Raw genomic sequence first — 23,348 nt, 5'->3', positions numbered from 1 at the left:
TCTATAGGAATCAACAACACAGCAAGAAGATTGGTTTGTTTTGCCCCAATTTCCCTAAATGGTTCCACCTGAGGTCTCATTGAGAGTTCTGTGAGGTCTTATAGAGACTTCCACTGCATATAAATCAAACGCCACCACTTCGCTCCACAGCTGGTTGGTGGAGATGGACTTGAGTCGATGCATAAGAGTCTGTTTCATTGAACATATAACTGGATAATGAATCCAGGACTAATTGGTTAAGTGGTCAAGATGTAGCCATTACATAAGAGGCGAGTCATTGCAAATGATAAAAAATCCATAGAATTAAAAACATGATTCAATCTGAAGTTTGACATTATGGATTTATGGCCAGTATCCAATCAGCTGGTTATCGGATTCCCACGTTTATCGAAAGCATGGTTGACGTACCTATTAATTAACGGATGGCGATTCTGTACAGATGGTAAAAACAGCTGATTGAAAATGATGTTCGATAAATTTATCAACATCTCATAACACACTAATACTCTATGATGTCACAAAATATATAATGCATTTCGATTTTGTTTTCACATTAGACTTTGTGACGAAGTGCCTGCGCTCTATCAGCCCCGATTAGATTGGAAGAATCTAGATTGTCTGTACATACAAGAAGCAAGATGATGGTGAAAACCCCATAATTATAAACCCATAATTACACTGCTGGTGAGATAGAATATGGCAATGACAAGAGGGTGATGCAAAATATAATGGGTGATAAAAATAGTTATTAATGCACTATATTATATGGAAAAGGTACCATAAAATTAAAACAAATAACCTTTTGTAAGTTTTATGCGCTTCTTGTATTTAATGGGATATTATTATAAATTATTATAAATGTGTGGTAATAAATTAACAACTCCATTACTATAATAAATTAAGTGTAAGTGCATTAATGTTCAAAAGTGATTTCTTATGTTTGTAAATGCTTAGTTACAATGTGAAATAAGTACATACCTACCTACTATTATAAAGTACATATATTATAAATCTTTAGTGTACCATTGACCAAATCGAAGATATCCTTAGAAAAGGTTCAGTACAATCTACTCTGAACCGTGCATGTATGAATTAATTGATGAATGTGAAAAAAGCAAGAGAAGTGTGTCAGGATCGAAGCAAATGGAATTCCATAGTAACTGCTTACCCCGGTAGGAAATATGTGTAGCTATGTATGTTTTCTATTTCTATTATATGATATTTGTTCTTTTTTCTACACCCACAAAGGATGTAGCTGAGTAGCTACATAAGTAAAATCTTCTTGAATCTCATCTATGATTTAAACATTAAAAATTAGAGGATAATGTAATGTACCATTTATGATTATTAAATATTATGCAATTATGAATAAATTACAAATTATTGGTTATATTCAAATCTTCTTGTTCTTTGACAGACACAAGAAAGATAAGATAGACTGATATAAAATGAAATAAAGAAATTTATAGACAAGGGGAAGGCCTTTGCCCAGGAGTGGGACATCAATTAGGCTACAGAAAAAAATCTATAAACTCAAATTGTAATGTGCTTCTCACCAACTCTCTGATAAAATAAATAATAAGACATTTTTTTTATGTAATATTCAAAAAATATCTTTAATCTGTAGGTAACATACCTAATTACACTTTGAATACCTAGGTACCATTTTAAACATAGCACAAATTCCCATCCACCTAAAACTACTGCAGCTTCTCACAACTTGTAGTCATATTTATATTTTTTGATGATTGCATCTTTGACCAGTCTCTTTGACTATAGGCAGATGAGTTTATATGATATGGAGGACATTACTACCAGAAATGAAATATAATGAAAATGAAATTTATTGTAGTAAATGTGGTCATAGGTACATAGTGAAGGAAGTAAATATTATGGTTCAGCACATCCAGCGGTGTCAGTCCTTTCTTTCAGGTAGTAAGTCAGCCTCACTGCCCTCATCGAAAACATTTATAATTATATCTACCAGAATTGTTGAATTATACCTATTCACAGATATGAGATCTACTCTTTGTGCAGTCTTATCAACTAGCAACAAAAACATAATGATAAACTAAATGAGTACATGCAAAGGTATAGTAATCAAGTGTTAACAAGTGAACATCAATTTATTTATAAAAGGATAATATAAAGTCTATCATGTACCCACTTTAGAACCCTGTCGCACTATCATATTTGACATTTAATGAGACTTATGGTTTAATTTGTCAAAAAAGTTAATGTAACATGGTTTCAAAGTGTATATAGTTATACTAGTACTCGTGACCGTACATGATAATGGCAATAACTGTATTATTTAATGACAACCATGTTTGACCACATTGTCTCAAAGCAAATGACTCATCATTGAATCACAAAGGAATACATGGGAATAATGGTGTCATTCAACAAATAATAATATGATTAGGGAAATAATTTTAAAGAATTGTACGACCATCTAAAGCCTAGTATAGCTACCAAATTGAAAACACCATGGTCATTCTAGCACTTATTACCTTAAGCTATATTTACAAATAAGTACTTACATGCGGTTTTAACAAATGCCAATTCTCTTTAACCCCCGTATCAGCAAATATCCATTAGTCCATGTGTCAGTTGGTACGACAAATATGCACAATCATATCACAACAATAGGCTAATGCCCCTATACAATATCGATTCAAAATTCTAGCCAGGCGTAAACATAGAACAACTCCAAGAGTTGAAAGGTAAACATTTAACACTGGTGCGCAATTTGAAAACAAATCCTTTACGCCTTTTGTTCGGAGAACTCAGTAAAACAATAAATTGGTGAGAGAAGAAATTCTCGCGTGAAAGCTGATCGGATGTTATGGAAGCACTAACTACAATCTGCACACCGAATTTTGTACTGTAACCGAAGAGTAAAGGGTAACTGTGTTCGAAAGCGCGATGTTACGGAATTATTCACTTTATAATAACACACGAAATAAATTTTATCTCAATCTGTCCGAGCTGGCTGAGCTCCACACATATAACTAACTGTCAAAAATTCATTCATTTCAAACCACTTGACAGTCCAGGCGCACTAGCAAATCTAGCCTCAACAGTCCAGGCATTTCGAACTTGCGCGGCGTTCGGTGGGCGATATCGTGGCGTGTTATAAATAGGCTTGTAACTCAAAAACTACTGTGGCTATAATAAAGAAAATTCAGAAACAGCAAGCCAGATGTGCAATGATTCTAATTAGATAAAAATAAAAAAGATCACATTATAAAATCTATCTCAAATCCAATTAGAATTGACAGAATCCGCTCATTTTTTCAGTTATCCCAGCCATGCCTGTTAATAGCATGTAAAGTATCATGTTCTAGGGACTGTAATAATTTTTATTTGAAAGCGCATTTCTTACACTTTTTACTAGTATTCAAATTATATTTTAATGTTATTTAGTTTAAACACAAGAAATATAAATATAACACCTGGTCACGACTTATTTGTAACACCGTATTCTTACCAAGATGGCCGCCCTCGCTAAGTTTCTGTTCGCACTGAGCGTTTCTGCCTTTTTAAGTCGATGGTAACTATGGTTACCAATAACGGGTAAGATTAACATAGACATTTTGTGTGTGTGATTTCAGGAATTAAAGAAAACCAGTAGAAAAATTAAGGTTTATTAATATGAACTAAAACCAATTTATAATTGAATGCTTGTTTTATTTACATTTTTTACCAAGCACTTAACATTCGGACCTTAAAAGTATATATTTTTTATTAGAATTTAAAATTACAGTCTTGCAATACAATATACTTGATTGCACAAAATGACGTACCAAACAAATAAATCGAGACACTAGAGACAAAAGGCGGCCTTATTGCTAAATCTAATTGCGCCTGCCGCTTTCTGTCCGTAAGCTCCTGTCGGACATCTACTGGCAGTTTAGTAATTCGTTTTTTTTTTGTAATTACTCTCTGTGTCCTCTCTATAGCTGAACTATAGCATCTCTGAAAAAAAAGTCATTGTTTAGAACTGAAGTTAAAATAACGCTAGCGCTCCGTTTGTACGAACCCTTAAACCCAGATAAGTCGATGGTAGGTTTAGTTACCATGATGAAAGTTGACCAAATTTGGTGTACCCTGTAATCAATATCCTGGGCATCTGCTGAAATAATTGTTTATTTCGGTAAATAATGTGTTTCCACGAGTAACTAATAAGTAACGTGGTATATTTAAAACATTATAAAATATAATGCGTCGTGTAATATTCCGTAATTTGCCTCCATTTTAGTGTCAAGAGACGTTTTTTTTGATACGATATTTTTCTCTTAATGTTTTTGGAACAAAATCATGGCTTAAATGTTCAGGTTTTTGTAGAAAACGGTAGAGGATATATTCAAGATGTATGCTAATCAATAAAAATAATATATTTTATATACTTACGGCATATTTCTTGTCTAAAACACTCAATCGCAAACACAGTAATTGACAGTAGACTCGACCAACACTCGTCTGACTTCGACAGTTGTTTTTTTAATGTTACCAACTCATAGGGAAGAGATGCAAATACCACCTAGTAAGGATTTTTATAGTACACAATACTAGTATAATTTTATAATCTATACTAGCTTGTAAAACTAGTTAATCCATAAAATTGGTCACCCTAACGGAACCCCGACTATTGGTAAGTATAGCTACCATCGACTCCTGAGGTGAATTTGGAATCGGTAGCTATAATTACCAACGACTGTAGAGTGGTTAGTGTTATTCGTTGTCATAATCGATTTGCGTTATCGTTATGTTGAATCGATTTGCTTGTCAATAAAGAAATTGTTGTGTGTGATAAAAAGTTTAGTACGAGTATTTTTTCGAGATAAGTAAAATAAGTATCACACATGGTTAAACAGAAAATTAAAAAATAAATATTTTATCGGTACTGCGGCACACGTGAACTATGCAAATGCTTTATTATAATATATTTTGTTTTTTGGTTGCTCTTTGGAATACAAAAATAATACAAATAAAGTATTAAATAGGTACAAACAAAAAAGTCTTTACAGATACTTTCGTTTACTTTTATTTTTTTAGATTAAAATACAGATTACTTTTAATCTTTCCATTCACTCCCTGTCATATATTTAAGGCTTTAATGGTACGAAATAAAGATATTATTATTATTATTTAATTATTTATTTTATATTTTGCTTGTGAGTCGATTTAAACAAATCTTAAACAATTCATCGATTTTATAAATTGACAACACTAATTTTACTTTTTCATAAAAAGGTCTTTCAAAGGGCAATTAGTTGCTAGTTTTAGAGAAAATTGCTAGTGCTATCTAGATATAATAGTTACTTTACCATACTTTCCTACTAGTTATTCCAATGCTGCCAACCATCAGTTGTCATTTCTAATGTCAAATTTTGACAGTCAATGAACTTGAAAGTCCAAATCCATTGCGGGCTTTTCAAACATTATTTCAAATACAGCCTATTTGGGTAATGCATTGTACATCATAGTTCAAAATTTTACACATTTATAAATAATTTCAGCAATGTCGTCGAGTCGTCGACAGAAAGTTTTTGTGTTTTTGCTCAAAAGTAGATAAATTAGTATTTTTTCCAATATTTAAATGAGTAATATTCACCAAGGTTAACGATTTTTCTTGTAGGCTAGATAATTTAATTTGAAAAAGTGATAAAGCTAACCTAGCATGCTAAAGAAAAAGTTACATAAAAATGGGTTTCATTAAGTTTGTTGGTAAAACATGCGGTTTTATGGGCTATGTAGTACAATATGCATGTGTCACCCACTGTACGTTTGAATATATTGGAGATTTTGTGATGGTAAGTACCTAGTTAACAAATGTCAAACATTCAGGTTCAATCACTTTAATAACACAAGATGCACTTATGCATGCCTTATATACCTGCGCTATAGTCACTGTTGTCCTGTGTGTCACCGGCTTGCTTCAAACGGGAAACGCTGGTTCGGTTCCACATACCGATACTGGACTTGCACCAATGAGTTATTAATTTACCTTTAGTGTATTTTACACAATTATAACATAGATGCCCATGTACCTATCACGTTGGTCACAGAAAGCTCGGTGTAACATGGGTTAGTTCATTTTGTAGTAGATGTATCTTGGAAACTCATGTTAGGTATGTTATGCCTGATATATACTTGATAGAAAAGTTAATTAGATGGTTCTAGATTGTAATTCGTGACTAAGTCATAATACTCCTCTAAATTTAACAGCTAGTAGACCTGAAAACATCTATTGGCTTTTAAGACAAGATTGATGAACAAAACTCTTTGCTTATATATTTTTTTTACTTTAACTGTTCCAGTGTTCCGGTCCATCGATGGAGCCTACCCTAGAAAGCAACAACATATTATTAACAGAACACATATCCCCAAGACTCCAAACACTCAGACGAGGAGACATTGTCATTGCGAGGAGCCCGACAAACCCTAAACAGAATATCTGCAAAAGAATTGTGGGCTTACCTGGTGATAGCATAAAGTCTCACTTCCCGAGACGAGCGAAAATTGTTCCTAGAGGTCATGTGTGGTTAGAAGGTGACAATTCAGGCAATTCAGCGGATTCTAGGGTGTATGGTCCTGTGCCACAGGGTTTAATTAGGAGTAGGGTAGTGTGCAGAGTGTGGCCATTAGATAAAATCACTTCATTGACTGAATATTGATTATGTCATTACCTTTATTATTTTTTGACAGGACTAAAACTATCTGTATTTCTTTCTTGCACATATTATAAGTGAAGGACTTCTCTAATTTAAGAGCTGGCAAACTAAAATTATGTTTTGTTAAAATTTTAATATGTTGTTAAAATTATGTAGTCTCACAACATTGAGCTTGGATTTTTAGACAAGTATTGCTAGTAAATACTATGGTGCTTATTCGGGGCACACAAACTTAACCTAATTTGACAATTCTTAAATTAGCGAGCGGTCCTTCACTTACATTATGTGCAAGAAAGAGATGCAGACAGTTTTAGTCCTGTCAAATTAAGATTAAGTTTGTGGTTGCCCTAATTGACTCCTATGTCTAACATAGAAGGCATATATTGCTACTTATGTTTGTACATAACATTTTTCAGTAATGAAAAGAGATGATTTTATGTAATTACTCTAGAACATCTTTTGTGAAGCATTGAAATTGTCGAGGTGATTCATTTATACTTCCAGAGTTTGTGAGACTTCTTGGAAGTGGTACCAGGAGTGGATCCAGCTTTTATGACAGGTGAGGTGGGGGGATGTCACCAGGGGCCTGTTTAATAAAACTTACAATTGTAAATTACAACGACAATTTGGTGTTCATTACGTAGCTAATATGAAACTGCAAAATATTCGTGACCACACAGTCCGCAATGTACATCAAATTGTCATTGTAATTTACAATTGTAAGTTTTATTAAACAGGCCCCAGGTTGCAGACAACCTATCCCCCCCCCCTGGATCCGCCCATGAGTGGTACATTTAATTTCAAACCCCTGTCTTTCTACTTTCTAGGGACGGAGACTAGTTGGGAACTTAGTGTTATTACAAAATGAAGACTAAAGATAAAGTAGGTTTAACCCTTTCACGGGCAGGGACCATGGGTCATTGATGGTTCATAATAGGTAGTATGACACCTTGGAATCGGAACGTCATTTCACGGTCTGCCCGTGAAAGCGTTAAAATAATAATCAGCGCTACGAAAGAAGTCGACATATTTTAATGAAACTAATTGAAAAATCATAGTAATTCTATCTGACTGCAGAATCTGCGACAGTTGCACTGCGGCCGCGGGACTTCTTTCGAGACACGGACTACATTTTAAACGCAGTTTATCTTTTAGTCTTGTTTTGTAATAAGTATTAAGAGTTTATATTGTAAACAAAATATTTGAATAGAACTAGTGAACAAGACAGATTTGTAGAACTTTCCAAAGGCACTATACCTGTCCCTAATATTAATCTATAGTCTTGCGAGGTGATACCTAAATATATGAGTTTATTATTGTACAAAATGTTCTGCATAATTATACAATTTTACGTTAATATAAAACTACTTAGTGCTGTTACAAAAGTTTTAAGTTCTAAATAGAATTTACATGTTATTGTTTGTAAATAAAAGACGTTAGTTTTACATAAACGCTTTTTATTCTAATTATGATTGATTTCAATAGACTTAATAGATAGAGGCTCCATTGTGAATTCAACAAATCTCGTATTGCTTATTCTAATTCGGACATTGCGCTCATTTGTGGCTCTGAAAATAAGAAAATTGCAGTCAGTCATACACATATTAAAGTTTTCACATTAGATGCACTAGAGCTTTAGTCCTTTTGTCGGTTTTTACGACATGACTGCGTAAAAACCAGAAAATACTTACGTATTCTGAACGACAACAACGATATTCCCAGACGGATTCAGGAAGGCAACATTCTGGACAGTCGCCAGGCTCCTCCTGGCCATTCTGATCCTTCTGGAGCCTCTTGGGATGAACTTGGAGAAGTGTCCCATGGCATAGAACATTGGCTGCTTGATGAACTCGTCTTGATCCTTGAACACGAGGATAGGAGAGTCGACGAAGTTGTTAGCCCAGTTGGGCCCGCCAGTCGGGGACAGACATAGGTTCCAGTCGATCCAACCTACCACGTAGTTGTTCAGGTCCTGGAAAATTATCATACTTAAAGAAGACTGCAAACCCAAATGAAAATGGGCTGGTCATATTTACGGAATGCACCAAAATAGGGCATCAGCTAAAGAAATAATGCGAAGAACACAATAGTCACAGGTCAAAAGAAGCTTATACAGAGGCAGTATGTTAGAGAAACGATGTGGATGCTTTTGAGAAAGAGTGGAGAGTCACTGTGAAGGAAAGTGACAGCATTTTCTCTCTCGCTCATCGGAACGTTGTAGCTGGTCAATTCCTTCGCTTGGCTCCGCTCGTCCTCTCCGCTTTGGTGGAAACCATGTAGAGAAGCGTTGGAGAAATAATTCGGTTGCTTTTGAGCTTTTGACAAAGAGTGGAGTAGGTAGTCGCGAGAAAGGGGCGACAGAGAGGCTCTCTTCCCCGCTTCAATGGAAACCCAAGTATCAATCACACTCACCTGCATTATATATCTAGCATATCTGCGAGCTCGTGCCCACGACCCAATTTCTAACCGGTTTGCGTGCCAAGGCATGGCACCTGAAAATATGGGATTTCAGGTTAGTAACTAAAAAACAAGCCCACAAAATGGACTTAAGCTTCTTTCATGAGGGTTTTAAGGTCAATCACTGACATCGTCAATTCTGGTGTCAGCGTTACTATTGAGCCAGAGGTCAGAGGCCCTTGATATGGCACATGTGGTAACGACTGCTTAACGTGCCTTTTCAAGCACCGAACCATCTTATTATTCGGAGAATCAGATGATTTACTAGGACTCTAACGAAAAAAGCGACTTCCGGACCCTGAGGCGCTGGGTTCGATTTGCGGTGAAGGACGAAGTCGAGGAAGATTCGAGTTCTTAGAATACAGGATGTAAGTCTACCACGGTTAATGAAATCATACCTTCACATGCTTCTGTAGAGAGCAGGATCTTGCCGGGAACTCTCCTCTGAATGTTGGTCAGTATGCGAGGGTGGAAGAAGTTGCCGTAGTAGTGGATCGCTATGCCGTCCAGATAGTCGACCGCCCTGGGGTCTTCTCTGCGCATCTGCCAATAAATATTCCATTAAGTATACTTTATAATTCTATTCTCAAATAATATACGTCCTTCTATCGTGGACTTGACAAACCTTAGTGTCGGGTTTGTTATTGATCCGCTAAAAGCCCCTGGCATGGCTCAAGGTTGATCATTGATCTCAACACACCAAACACAACAACCTTATCAGAATCCTCAATAATACGGAACTTTGGCGCCAAGGTTGATGAGGTTGTTCAACGACCTTAAAGACAGGTTGTTAGAAACTTACCCCTTATCACCATAAGGTTCATCATATCCATCTTTGGACTTCGTATCAACAGTGGCTGCAAGTTGTCTTTGATTACTTGTGGCTCTGCCCACCCCATTAGGGATTACGGGCGTGAGTTTATGTATGTATGTATGTTAGAAACTTACCCCTTCCAAATAATAGTGAAGCAGGTAACGCTGATCATCTATTCCTAAGATGAGAGTGTTGTTGAATTGGGAGTTCCTTATCGTGGGCCCTAGGTTGTTGGCAACCCACCTAGCCTGTGAACAAAAGAATTCAAATTTAAAAATAACTTTATTTAGTAGGTAACATAGTTACACTTTGAATCGTCAATTTTTACACGACGAACGTCTCGTCCACCTAAAACTACTGCAGCTTCTCACAACTTCTATAGCCAGGGAAAAGAGCTGCAAGAAAAGCCTTGACACAGCCCTAGACGTTCTTTAAGAAACATAAAACATTGTTATACGATTTACCTAGTAAGTAGTTTGTCAGTTCCCAGACAGTTAATCCCATGCAATCATAATCTTCTTAATAATCACTAACCACAATAACCCCAATGCCGACGTTCTTACCATAGAGGCGGCCAATCAGCTCGCGACAACAAACACTGTCTTCAAAACCCTGATAAGTACCGGCCCCGCCGGCGTGGTCGACGATTTTCCTAATTTAGCGTTTATCGCTATAAAGCCACTAGGGTCGATTAATTATTTCAAATATACTTAATCCCATCCTTAATAATAAATTAGTAGAATTCTATGCTAGTCTATCGACTATCGTCCACAAAAAAAAATACTCCCAGACGACGCCCTCAGCCGAAGTTCGCGCTCAACTGGGCATCCTCAGGCCTGTTATCTTAAACTGTACCGGGTGAGAGTCCTTAGCGCTCCTCATCTGTTCGGTCAAGTAGTTCTTGCCATTGCGGTAAATCTACAACTCTAACTCACGCCAAAAAAAAGAAAATAGCTACCGGCGCAGTTGGCGATGAATCGGCAAGGTCTCATTGACTTTTTGGCGGCGAAGGTGGGCTGCCGCCATAGGATGGAATCGGGGTACCGAACTGAGCATAGCACCCCGCTAGCCACAAGTTAGTGGTGCGACTAGGGATCGACGATCCCTTTGAAGCGTAGTGGATGTTGTATTCGCTGTGTAAACTTTCAATAGCGCGTTTCAGGTTGCATTATTGAATGGTGGCGCCATGTGTTGCATGTGGGCGGAACTAGCTGGCCAACTAGTTGGGTCCGCCACATCTTGATTGTAATAAAGTAAAAAAAGTGAATTTATGAATGTACTCAACCTCGGTTTACTTACCATTTGCGAAGGCAACCACCCTAGCGAGTTGAAGGGCGCCAGAGGAACAATTCCGTTAATCGGTTCGTTGGTTGTCGTGATGGCCCAGATCTTTACGTTCGCTTTGTTGTATTCCTCGATGAACCTGTGAAGTTAATATTCGTTCAAATTTGCATACTGTGATGGTGTACAAGTTAGTAGGTTACATATATGAGTTTCACACCACAGACCCCTAGAAGTTTAAAGTTTAAGTTTTTACATTTATTAATTAGAAGGTTTTATTTTTTCTATAAAGATTTTGTCACACACACAAAAGGTTTATTTAGTAGGTAAGTACGACCTATTCTGAATCGGTGCTACTATAATTCTCACCCATTAGCATAGATTAAAGAATAATACAACGCATAGAACGGCAACTCTCCGCTCCCCACCAGCGGCTGACATCCCCCCGCCCCGGTCTTCAATCGTAAGGGCGTCAGCCGTCACACAAACAGATGCGCGTGTACGATAACGTCAATGTGTAGTGTCTGTGTAAAACGAGGTGTTTTATATGAAGTGAGGTCCTATCTAGTAAACTAGTTCGAAAGTCGAACTGATGAATAATGAATCGAACTATTTAGTGAGAGCAAATGGTACCTACCGCAAATGATAGTCAGCAAAGGCCTGGTAGTATTGCGGCCGCAGTTGGCCGAACCCGGTGATCCTCTCGTTGGTCTTCATCCAGATCGGAGGAGACCAGGCGCTTGCGGTTATCTTGATCTCGTCAGTTGACACTCTGAGGGCCCGCCTGATCATAGGCAACTGTCATCAAACATAACATAAACTGGAGTAGGCAGAGATGTATAGTCGTTTTGAAGAATCACATTCGTATGTGATTTTTTGGGTCATTCCCAACGGATGTTATCCGCTTGCGGTTGCACGGTTTGTGTGATCAAAACCTCGCAAAAGACAAGATTAGTTCCAGATTAAATTTTGTGAATCACATTCATATGTGATTTTTGGGGTCATTCCCAACGGATGTTATCCGCTTGCGGTTGCATGGTTTTTGTGATCAAAACCTCGCAAAAGACAAGCTAGTTCCAGATTATTGTGGTGTCAATGAGGGTCTTTCCAGGCTACGTTCCTCAAAAATAATATAGATGGCGCTGTACAATTTTTCTTCGTTTAACCTAATTTCATGGATAAGAGACATGATGCATCTTTTATCTTTGTTTTTGGGTATAAATGTGACCTTTTTAGTAAGTACCCCCAGGCACAATTACATCTTCCACTCATTATTGTTCTGATGAAAATAAAGAGAAACAATGTAGGTAACAGCATAATTGTATACATAATGTGATCCAAATATCAATTCCCATCTAACAGGGAGCAAACCTGGATCCCACGTGACATCAATAATTTATCTACGTATGACTATACTTAATTGAATCTTGGGCATATCAGCAGGAATACGTGCTTGGTACGGTATTGGTAGCCTGTCGCGCTTCTGCTTCCGCAATACAGGTTAGATCCTAGTGCGAATGTGGGCCGTGGTCGGCCGTCCAATGGTATGCAATGGTATGCCTATCTACCTACAGTCATATTCAGTGGTTTAGCGCCCCAAGCCGAATTTCGTGCTCAGAACCTCCGGATCGTGATCCCAACTTTAACAACGCCATTAACAGTAAGACCTTCAGTTTCACCAACCTTATAAAACAAGTCTTCGGGAGCCAACGAGAAGTTGCTTAGCGCGGCGTCTCCCCAGGGATACTCGTTGTACGTGTACGGATGCGTGGAGAAGTCACAACCAGCTATGGGGATGCGGATCATGTTGTATTCTATACCCTTTTCACCGAAGTAGGTCCTGGATGGAAAGAACAGAACCATACAAAGAAGAGAGCAAAAAATATATTACCTTTTTCTTATCATGTGGGTTGTGAGGTGGATTACCAGGCTCGTCAACCCTGGTGTCGGTTATTATTGAGCCGCCAAAGGCCCCTGACATGGCTCATGTAACGACTACATTCTTACATCGGTAAGCAGTAACCGGGACCAACGGATACATTACATATTATATTACATGAAAAGGCCACATCGAATCCATTCATCTAAAAAGCAATATTGGTATTTGAGTTTTGTGTGCACTGCTACTTTCATATGCGCAAATGTCCAATTGCAATGTTGCTTTTTAAATGCTTTGATGTGGCCTTTTTACCCCACAGGTCTTGGTCTTCACGATGTAGCATTTTCCATTTATTAAATTCTACAAATCGACAGTCTAAGCTTCTGATGCTGGAATGGGAGCGAATAAAACACATAGAACACGTTTAGCTGCTTATCTTCCCGGGTATGTCGTAAAATCCGTCAGATGGATTGTGTTCTTTCTAACATAACCATAGTCTGATCCCTTAGCACCATTAACTTCATCATATCCAGATGGATATGATCTATAAGTCTTCAAGATAAGTCTTCAGATGAAGACTTCGTATTCACTGTGGCTACAAGACTCTGCTCACCTCAAGAGATTACGAGTGTGATTTTATGAATGTAAACTACATCAACCACAAACTCCAACCAACATGCATAAAAGAAATGCATCAAATATGTGCATTGAATTATATAATAATCTGCCAAATGAATTGAAAATACTGACTGGAAACAATTCAAAATTGACCTAACGAAATGGCTTATGAACAAATGTTATTATAATTTAAAGGAATATTTTAAACATAATTAGACTTTGTAATTTTTTAATTATAAGTATAATTTTCAATAATTTTCTTTTCAATGTACCATTTCTTTATTTTTTTTATGTATATTTATTTTTACGCCCGCATGCAGGCCGAACACATCACAACATTGTTATTTGAATAATTTTACCACCTTTTTGTTTTGTATGTGTTCTCGCAAATAAATTGATTTGATTTGATTTGAACAACTCACTCGATCATCTTAGCCTGCGCGCCGTCAGAGAGGTCTCTCCAGTTGAGGGAAGCGGCGTCGGTCACCGAGCCACCGAACCCTTCCACGTACTGGAACCGCCTGTTGGTGTAGATCCTGAGTGATACGTTGCGAGGCGCTGCGGTTTCTGAGGACAATCATTCGGTCATTCTTCGTATAGCGCGTCCACATGAGTGGAATCCTAACAGACGCACGAAACGTTAGCATTTACACCACCTTGGTCTAATGGTGCAAGCGCCTTTTTGAATAATTACAATCGGATCTAATTTTTGTTAACAGACACGCTAGTTTTAATCAATCCAGGTTAAAATTTGTTGTCTCAATTAATTACATCTAATACAATGTTATACATGTCAACATTTCAAAATACATGTTCACCTTAACAGGTAGGTCTTCAAGAAGCGGCGGCTGGCGGCTTTTCCGCGCTGGATTATCAGCGAAATGTGCTGCACTGGGTACGTTTCGGCGCGGGGGTCACCTCCATTCTGCCGTAACCGCCTGTCCAATTGCCTAACAAAGTTTATGTCTTCTGTACACTATGATCCAGCCAAATACAGCGACAGCAGTGACAGCTAATTAATCAAGTACGAAATTCAAATAAATCGAGGTTTTGTTGAAGAAGATCACATCAGAATGTGATTATTCAAGAAGACGCTCTCGTGGTTTTCACTATAAGACGACAATATACGAATACCAACCCTCTTCATCATTTACAACTACATCATCTGTATCCCCTTCACTGCCATCATCGCCCCCATCATCGCCATCTTCTTCAGTATCTTCTGGTTCTGGTTCAGGATCTGGATCTGTCTGTATCACACCGAAACTCTTCGCGAATCGCTGGCCTGCCTGTAAATGGAGCATTTTTTATTGTTCTGTTGTTTTTTTTATACTAAAGATGGTGGAATTCTTTGAGTGGATTAAATGTACTGTATGAAGCATTAACTAGTTACTGTAGAGTTCATATAAACATCAAAAGTTCAAGGCACCCTAAGCAATCTACAAAATCATGTTGCTATTAAGTATATTAATGAGACAAATTGTGGCGAATTTTTTATCACGAGAATTGATTATTAAGTACCAGATTACAACAAAGAAAGAGAAGCCAAGTTTACTTATGGTTGATTCCTGGACGAAATTGCTTTAGAGCAATAAAATGGCTTAATTGTACTGTATTCATGTGTTAGGTCTGCAGGTTAATGCGTGCGATTTAATTTCATCTTGGGACGAATACCAAAAGTAACTGGGGTCTATTGTTGATGACTCACAAGCCACGAAATAAGTTTAGCTGTGACTTTGCCTTAATAGGTATACCGTTGGGCAAAAAAAAGCCAGGTATGCTCAAAAGTAACAGCTAGCCTTTCAAGGTTAGCCCAGCTGACGTCATCCCACCCTGCGTTGCCATTTCGTAAAAAATAAATTACCGACGACCAATGTTTTTAAATTACTTTGCAAGTTAATTTTGAACTTTTAGTAAAAAAAATACTTACAATTAAGTTGACAAGTAATAGTAAATAAATACATTAGTCAGTAAATGACTTCATTTTCAATAATATAATTTACGTCCTTGGAATGTTGGAGATACTAATTTAATGGTAACACAGTGGTAACACTTACGTCTTGTCATATGATTGAGCTTTGAACATACCTGTAGGCTCTGCACGGCAACCGTGCCGCGCGCGGCGCGAATTATGTCGAAGCCTTATTCTATATATAGCATAGCATTATATAGGATAGCATTCGTATCGTTTATTGGTCGAAGCGCTCGATATAATTCGCGTCGCGCGCACCCGGCTGGTTTTGTTTTAGCATGCCTTCGGATACGATTTTATGTCTTGTGCAGTATCAACTTACACTGCTGGTGGTGTAAATAACGAAGGTGCCAGGATCCGGCACCACGCGGGTGATAGTGTCGCAATAGTTTGCGTCACACACGCACACTACCGAGCGACCCTCGATGCCTACATTGCGCTCGCGACACGGTAGGTCCTCTGGAAGACAAACACATTTTTAAAAGCTCATGAAACACGGGTAGTCAGAGGTCAACGCATAAAGAACTAAGTAGATACTAAGTGGGTTAGTCCCGATGGGGACATTGTCGAAATCACTTCGTGAGACTGTCCTTTGTTTGGTAAGGACTTTTCAGGCTTGAATCACCTGATTGTCCGAAAAAGTAAGATGATTCCGTGCTTCGGAGGGCACGTTAAGCCGTTGGTCCCGGCTATTAGCCGTAAAAACACTTCCACTAACCCACATTGGAGCAGCGTGGTGGAGTATGCTCCATACGACCTCCGGTTGATTGAGGGGAGGCCTGTGCCCAGCAGTGGGACGTATATAGGCTGTTTATGTATGTTGTGTGTGGTACTAAAACGTCGGTAACTGAACTTTATACTTATTTCATAATTATGTTATACACACCTACTTGTCATATATTGTTTATGAATCTCTCTCGTTATCTGTTTATCTGTGGCTTTTATTTTACACATCTGTTTATTTGTCGTATCTATTATGTATACTTTAACCCCTTGGCATACTATCTATCTACCTTTGACTAATACTTTCATATTTTTCGTAATCCCTTAATTCATATATTTTCTTCATAATTATATTTGCTTATTTATTGTAAGTAAATCCCGACACTTTTTGTTGGCACGATAGTTCAAAGTATGGCATGCCAGGACAAACCCAAGACGGTTTATTGGTATGTCTGCATTATTCCATTTATATGTACATTTTTTTTTGGTTAAATAAAAAAAAAAAAAAAAAAAGTATTTATAAGCGTAACTTAGGTACTGGCAGAATATCAGTGTTGCTAAGAGTGGCATTTCTACTATCCTTCGCAACAACATGCTGAGTCAGTCCCTTTTCCCTGGCAGTGTATTTTTGATTTGTATACTTATCTTTATCTTCTCTACTATTGTACTGCACTGTTTTGGGAATAAAGTTATTCTATTCTATTCTACTAAGTGGAAGACAACACAGGATTATAAATTCGATATTGGTGCTAATTCCTGTAAATACCATCTAATTTTATTTTAAGTTATATCTGTCATTTTCTTATCCGCCGAAAAGGAAAGGGACGGGTAATCGACAAGCATAAAATTTATGGAACACACGTCAATTTTAAGCACAAATCTAAACCAACCGTCTAAAAATTTTACATCCGTCAATAACCCGACACAGTTAAGTAGACATCACGTCAAACGGATTGCATACCAGCGACGTACCTTTTGATTCGCCCGGGTTATTCATTCATTCACTCATTCTTCCTAAAATTAAGAGCTGTGAATCATCCGTCCCTTTCCTTTTCGACGGATATGAAAATGACGGATATAACTTTAAATAAAATTAGGCGGTGTCTGCAGGAATCGGGGCCATTGAGTTGATAATGGTTGAGTGAATGGCCTCGGTGGTCCAGTGGTTGAACGTTAGGCTTACGAGTCTGAAGTCCTTTGTTCGATTCCCAGTGGGGTGGGGTATGAAAAAAAGTGTAAGTATGTAAAAATACTTTGTGAGACGGTATCGATAGGAGCTGTATTTGGATCGCGCTGTACAAAATTAGTTTGCTATATATAGGTGTTAGTGACATCGTAACGAAAACTTTGAGGGATGATTCAGACCATGATTCTGAGTTGATATCAAGTGGAATTGAATATACAGGGTGTTAGCGACATCGTAACGAATACTAAGGGGATGATTCAGACCATGATTCTGAGTTAATATCAAGGGGAATTCCCTGTCGGAAAATTCATGAAAATTTTAGTGTTTTTTCAATTATTTTCAATTACTTACATACTTTTGCGAGGGAAAATTCCACTTCATATCAACTCAGAATCATCCCTCAAAGTTTTCGTTACGATGTCACTAACACTCTGTATTTTATACCTATATATGCTAGGCCTATGTAGTCCCTATGAGCCATGTCAGGGGCGTTTAGCTCAATAGTAACCCTGACACCAGAGTTGATGAGTACGGTTCACATTTACAATTCACACGAGAGAAAAAGATTTTTTAAAACTTACCAGTCCTTGTTAAGGAAGTAAAGGTAAATGTTATCGCTAATATCCATGTCCATGCCAGCTGTTTCGCTAGAGCCATCTAAAATCAAAACAAAAACATCGGATTAAACACCTCATCATCATCATCAGCCCATTAACGTCCCCACTGCTGGGTCACGGGCCTTCCCTAAGGATGGATAGGGAGATCGGGTATAAACCATCACGCGGGCCCAGTGCGGATTGATGGTTATTAATGACTGCTAATGCAGCTGGGACCAACGGCTTAACGTGCCTTCCGAAGCACGGAGGAGCTCGAGACGAAAACTTTTTTTTTGTGGATTAAACACCTACCTACATTTCTGTTGTGATTTGGATGGCGTGAATAAAAGATATAATTATAATATTCTTCAGTGTATAATTAAATAAAGAAATAGAACAGAAAAAATGTACAACGGCTTGGTAACACAAAAAGAGAGGGAAGAGCAACAGCGCCACAAGTGACGAAACATAGGAACTAAAAAGCGATTGCGTTCCATTTCAACACCCACCCCTGGAACGCAAGCCCATTTTCGTAACACAATACAAATGTTTATCTGCACTAGTACCTTTAGTAAGAGAATCAGCTATCATCTTATCACCACTAATGTAACAAAACTTTATCTTTAAATTATTTACATGATCCTTCAGAAAATGGTAACGAATGTCTATATGCTTAGATCTAGGTAGGTAACAGTCACTAGTAGACAGTCTTATGGCACTCTGATTGTCACTGAAGATCACAAGGGGGTTCTGGTTGCTCTGCTGCTGAAGTTCGCCGTGCAGTTGCTGCAGCCACAACGCCTCTTGTGCTGCGGAGGACATGGCCATGTATTCGGCCTCGGCCGTGGACAGCGCCACAGTCTGCTGCTTGTGCGAGCGCCAGGATATAGCTCCACCCTGTAACATAAAAGTATAACCCGTGCACGATTTACGGTCACGGACGTCGCTCGCCCAATCTGCGTCACAGTATCCTGTTATATCTTCATTACCATCTTTGGTGTAAATTAGCTTCATATCTTTTGTGCCCTGAAGATATCTAAAAATCCTTTTAATTGCATTCCAATGCACAGATTTAGACTCTTTATTAAAGCGGCTTAATGTATTGACAGCAAAAGATATGTCTGGTCGTGTACCTTGCGCCAAGTAGAGTAGGCTGCCGATAGCTTGCTGGTAAGGGCAGTCTAGTACTTCTTCCTCTTTGTCTTCATTAAACTTTAAGCCAACTTCAATGGGAGTCTTCACAGGTTTGCATTCTGACATTCTAAATCTGACTAATATTTCTTTAATATATTTTTCTTGATCAATCATTACTTTATCTCCTTCTCTTGTTATGTTTATACCAACACACTGACTTGCCTTTCCCAGGTCTTTCATTTCAAAGTGTTGTTTCAATTCTTCTTTCAACCAATCTTTGGTAGCCTTGTCAGATGTAAACATAATCAAATCATCAACATATACAGCAATGAAAGTCTTCTTCTCTTTATCGTAATAGACACAGGGGTCTGTTTTTGACCGTTGCATTCCTAATTTATGCAAAACATCATTCAGCTTGATATTCCATAGACGGCTCGCTTGTTTCAGTCCATATATCGATTTGCGTAAAAGACATACCTGAGATCCTTGTTTATATTCATCTGGCTGTAGCATATAAATGTCTCTATCAATCTCGCCTTGAAGGAACGCCGACACAGCATCCATCTGATCAATCTGGAGACCATATTTAGCTGCTAGAGCAAACAGGTAACGTATGGTAGTGTATCTTACGACAGGTGAGTATATCTCTTCAAAGTCTGTGCCCTTGATCTGCGCGTAGCCTTTAATAACAAGCCTAGCCTTATAACGAACAGTATTGCCATTCTGGTCTGTTTTCGTCTTAAATACCCACTTGCATGGTAGTGCCTTCTTCCCAGTAGGGAGCTCTGTTAAACTCCAAGTCTCATTCTTAATCAAGGAGTTGTATTCGGCATCCATAGCGCTCTTCCAGTGCGCGGCTTGCGGGGATGACAGAGCCTCCTCTACTGTCTGTGGGTCAGTTAAGTCAGCGGATAAACATAAATAACAATTTCCAGAATCATCACATTGCCTACAATGCGGTTGGTGTCTCTTATCACGCGGTCTCAGTTGATAAGGGTGACGGTAAGTCTCTTCAAGGTCATCAGTGTCAGTTTCATATTCACTTGAACCTGAAGCTGTTGCTAATTCTTCAGAGTGACTTGGTGCTTGCTCCCTGGTACAGGTGGTATCGGACTCCTGGTGAGCTGGTGCTGGACTGACGCTGACAGCTGGTGCTGGACTTACGCTGACTGCTGGTGCTGACTGTCTCTCTTCAACTGGTAAGTGTACTGGAACATTATTTTTACATGACATTGGTATACTGATGTCTTTATTTCCTTCAATAAAAGAAACATCCCTGCTCTTTACAACTTTATGCGTTTTCATATCCATTAAGCGGTAACCCTTTGTATTTTCGCAGTAGCCAACAAGTATCATTTTTGCAGATTTTTTATCCCATTTTTGGCGTTTTTCCTTAGGCACATACACCATACTAACAGAGCCAAATATTCTCATGTGAGACAAATTAGGTTTCTTACCTGACCACATCTCATAGGGTGTTTTACCTTGCAAAGCTTTAGTGGGGGAGCGATTCACAATATATGCAGCAGTTGACAGTGCTTCAGCCCACATGCGTTTGTCCAAGCCTGCGTAAAACAACATGCATCTTGCTCGCTCTACTAGGGTCCTGTTCATTCTCTCTGCCATGCCATTGTGCTGAGGGGTGTATGGGGTAGAAGTCTGATGAACAATTCCATGATTAGACAAGAATTTCTCAAAATTGCTGTTACAATATTCTTTGCCATTGTCAGTTCGAATGATTTTAATTTTATGTTCATGTTTATTCTCCACTTTCATTTTAAAATCTTTAAAAGTCTCTGTCACATTCAATTTATCTTTCATAAAGTATACATGAACTTTACGAGTGAAGTCATCTATGAAAGTGATAAAATACTTCATACCTCCATATGATACATTCTCCATTGGGCCGCATAAATCGGAATGTATTAGTTCTAACGGCTTCGTCGCTCTGGAACCAACATTTTTAAACGGCAACCTTGCCTGTGTACCTTCTAGACAATGGATACAGCTGGTGACATCACTTTTCTCCGGAGTCAGAGTCACACCCTCGGCACAGGCAGGCAGCTTCTTTACATCTGAAACATTTAAATGGGCCATACGGAGATGCCAAAGGTAAGTATCATCATAATTTACATCATTTACTGACAGGTGAGCTCTTTCATTATTATCTGTGTCCATGATGTACAGATTATTGTGCAGTTTCGCAGAGCACAGGAACTTCCCATGGGCATCATGTATTTCACACCTCTGGTCACCAAATGTGACTTTGTGTCCACTTTTAACTATCGTGCTGACTGAAAGGAGATTGACAGCTAAACCAGGTACGTACAAAACATTTTTTACCTGAATTTTGTGGTCTCGGTTTAGATGTATATCGACACATCCAACTCCCTTTACAGCTAGTGGCTCCTTATTAGCCACTGTAATGTTTTTCACTGATGGCTCGGTGATATTGTACATCCAATCACTCCTGCACGACATGTGCATGGATGCACCTGAATCAATGTACCATTTGTTAGTTGCTTCTCCGGTAGTGGCTGAAAACGCTGCAACAAAACTAGAACTTTCTCCTTTATCATGTTCCTTGTTCTGTTGTTTCTTTGGGTTTCTACAAAACTTAGCAAAGTGGCCAAACTTGTTGCAGTTATAGCATCTGGGTCCCTTTGGCTTTGATGACTGTGGCTTGTTCTTTGTATTCTTAGAGTTTGTATACAATGCAGTGCTCTTATTTGTGACTTCTTGTATTAGTTTAGTCTTCACCAAGTCTGCGCTGATTGTAGTACCGGAACTCTCGAGCCCCATTATCATAGGCTTGTATTCATCAGGGAGACCAGCCAACATCAGGGTGCCAAGCCATTCGTCATTGACATCAAACTTTATGTTACGAAGTTTATGAGCGGTCGTCATTATTTTGCTAATGTAATCTTCTACGCTGTGACTTGACTCTAATGTGGTGTTGATTAAGTCCTTAAGGAGGCCCACCCTTCTTGTCAAACCATTATCATCAAATGCTTTTTGTAGATTGTCCCACACTTCTTTAGCCGTTGTACAATCTTGTACGTGAACGTAGTTCTGTGGGTCCAGTAGTAAAACCATTTTAGCCTTCGCTTTCACGTCCTGCGTCGGGTCAACTGGTTTGCCGGCACTCGGTTCCACACATTGCCATAAGTTTTCGTGCTCCAGATATGTTTTCATACTGAACTTCCATGTCGCGAAGTTTTCACGCCCGGTCAATTTCTCCAGGTTAAACATATTTGAGCTCATCTTTCTGCTAGTATTGCTCACTAGTTTTACAATATATACTCGGCGTCCACGCACTAACCTCACTTTTGGTTGAAAATTTTCTGTCGAACTATTTTCGGTTTATTCACGCTTTCGGATCCAGACAGACACAACCACGCTCTGCTACCATGTTGTGATTTGGATGGCGTGAATAAAAGATATAATTATAATATTCTTCAGTGTATAATTAAATAAAGAAATAGAACAGAAAAAATGTACAACGGCTTGGTAACACAAAAAGAGAGGGAAGAGCAACAGCGCCACAAGTGACGAAACATAGGAACTAAAAAGCGATTGCGTTCCATTTCAACAATTTCATTTAAACGGGGGTAGGTAAAAAAAGTAAACTGCGCTTTGGAGTGCACGTAAAACTAATAGGAGTATTATTTTTTATTCTATGTCAATGGTTTAGCCGGTACGGGATTCGAACGGCTATACAAGTTGTGAGAAACAATAGTTTTAGGCGGATGAGACGTTTGTTATGTAAAAAATGTAGATTCAAAATATAGCTAAGTTACTTACCTACTGAATAAAGATATTTTTGGATTTGAATTTGGCTTGCGACCTCGCAGTCAAGCGTTGTTTCATCCGTGGTCCAGTGGTTGAACGTTGGGCTCACAATCCGGAGGCCCTGGGTTCGATTCCCGGTGGGGACATATCACAAAAATCACTTTGTGATCCCTAGTTTGGTTAGGACATTACAGACTGATCACCTGATTGTCCGAA

General features: G+C 38.4%; 3 protein-coding genes across 7 annotated transcripts in view; 1 reads left to right on the top strand and 2 right to left on the bottom strand.

Annotated features, from left to right (window-relative positions):
- LOC126382378 (zinc transporter 1-like) overlaps positions 1-3,005 on the bottom strand; it is a 70,415-nt gene extending 67,410 nt beyond the window's left edge. The window contains exon 1 of the mRNA XM_050032213.1: positions 2,544-3,005. The gene's annotated coding sequence lies outside the window, so the exon portion shown is untranslated. The remainder of the gene's footprint in view (positions 1-2,543) is intronic.
- Positions 3,006-5,489: 2,484 nt separating this feature from the next.
- Positions 5,490-8,125, top strand: LOC126382418 (mitochondrial inner membrane protease subunit 1). Of its 2 annotated transcripts, none has more exons than XM_050032291.1 (2): positions 5,490-5,624; positions 6,327-8,125. In XM_050032291.1, the coding sequence occupies exon 2, from the start codon at positions 6,342-6,344 to the stop codon at positions 6,681-6,683; it is 342 nt and encodes a 113-aa protein (XP_049888248.1). In that variant the 5' UTR covers positions 5,490-5,624; positions 6,327-6,341; the 3' UTR covers positions 6,684-8,125. The 2 variants fall into 2 exon arrangements, with proteins under 2 accessions (XP_049888248.1, XP_049888247.1); XM_050032290.1 differs by having other exon boundaries at positions 5,490-5,819.
- The window catches only part of LOC126382366 (lysosomal acid glucosylceramidase-like), a 251,263-nt gene continuing 236,035 nt past the window's right edge, over positions 8,121-23,348 (bottom strand). For 3 of the 4 annotated variants that reach the window (XM_050032184.1, XM_050032185.1, XM_050032182.1), the window contains exons 2-13: positions 18,192-18,267; positions 16,024-16,160; positions 14,868-15,018; positions 14,152-14,296; positions 12,916-13,072; positions 11,870-12,030; positions 11,251-11,374; positions 10,086-10,199; positions 9,536-9,680; positions 9,093-9,172; positions 8,372-8,652; positions 8,121-8,248 (exon numbers count right to left, since the gene is read on the bottom strand). In XM_050032184.1, coding sequence (XP_049888141.1) covers positions 8,143-8,248; positions 8,372-8,652; positions 9,093-9,172; positions 9,536-9,680; positions 10,086-10,199; positions 11,251-11,374; positions 11,870-12,030; positions 12,916-13,072; positions 14,152-14,296; positions 14,868-15,018; positions 16,024-16,160; positions 18,192-18,267 — 1,677 coding nt within the window. In that variant the 3' untranslated portion in view covers positions 8,121-8,142. Of the gene's footprint in view, positions 8,249-8,371; positions 8,653-9,092; positions 9,173-9,535; positions 9,681-10,085; positions 10,200-11,250; positions 11,375-11,869; positions 12,031-12,915; positions 13,073-14,151; positions 14,297-14,867; positions 15,019-16,023; positions 16,161-18,191; positions 18,268-23,144; positions 23,280-23,348 lie in introns of those variants that run through there. The other variant, XM_050032183.1, reaches the window with a different exon arrangement.

This window comes from Pectinophora gossypiella, chromosome 4 (assembly GCF_024362695.1).
Source record: "Pectinophora gossypiella chromosome 4, ilPecGoss1.1, whole genome shotgun sequence".
Classification (NCBI taxonomy): Eukaryota; Metazoa; Arthropoda; class Insecta; order Lepidoptera; family Gelechiidae; genus Pectinophora; species Pectinophora gossypiella.
The sequence above is the reverse complement of the archived record's forward strand: the minus strand, read 5'-3'. Positions and strand labels throughout refer to the sequence as shown.

Excerpts from the sequence above, each read along its gene's own strand:
- LOC126382418 (XM_050032290.1), top strand. The coding sequence starts at position 5,712 with ATGGGTTTCATTAAGTTTGTTGGTAAAACATGCGGTTTTATGGGCTAT. Across the intron at positions 5,820-6,326 it reads ATATTGGAGATTTTGTGATG|TGTTCCGGTCCATCGATGGA; the intron begins GTAAGTACCTAG and ends TAACTGTTCCAG.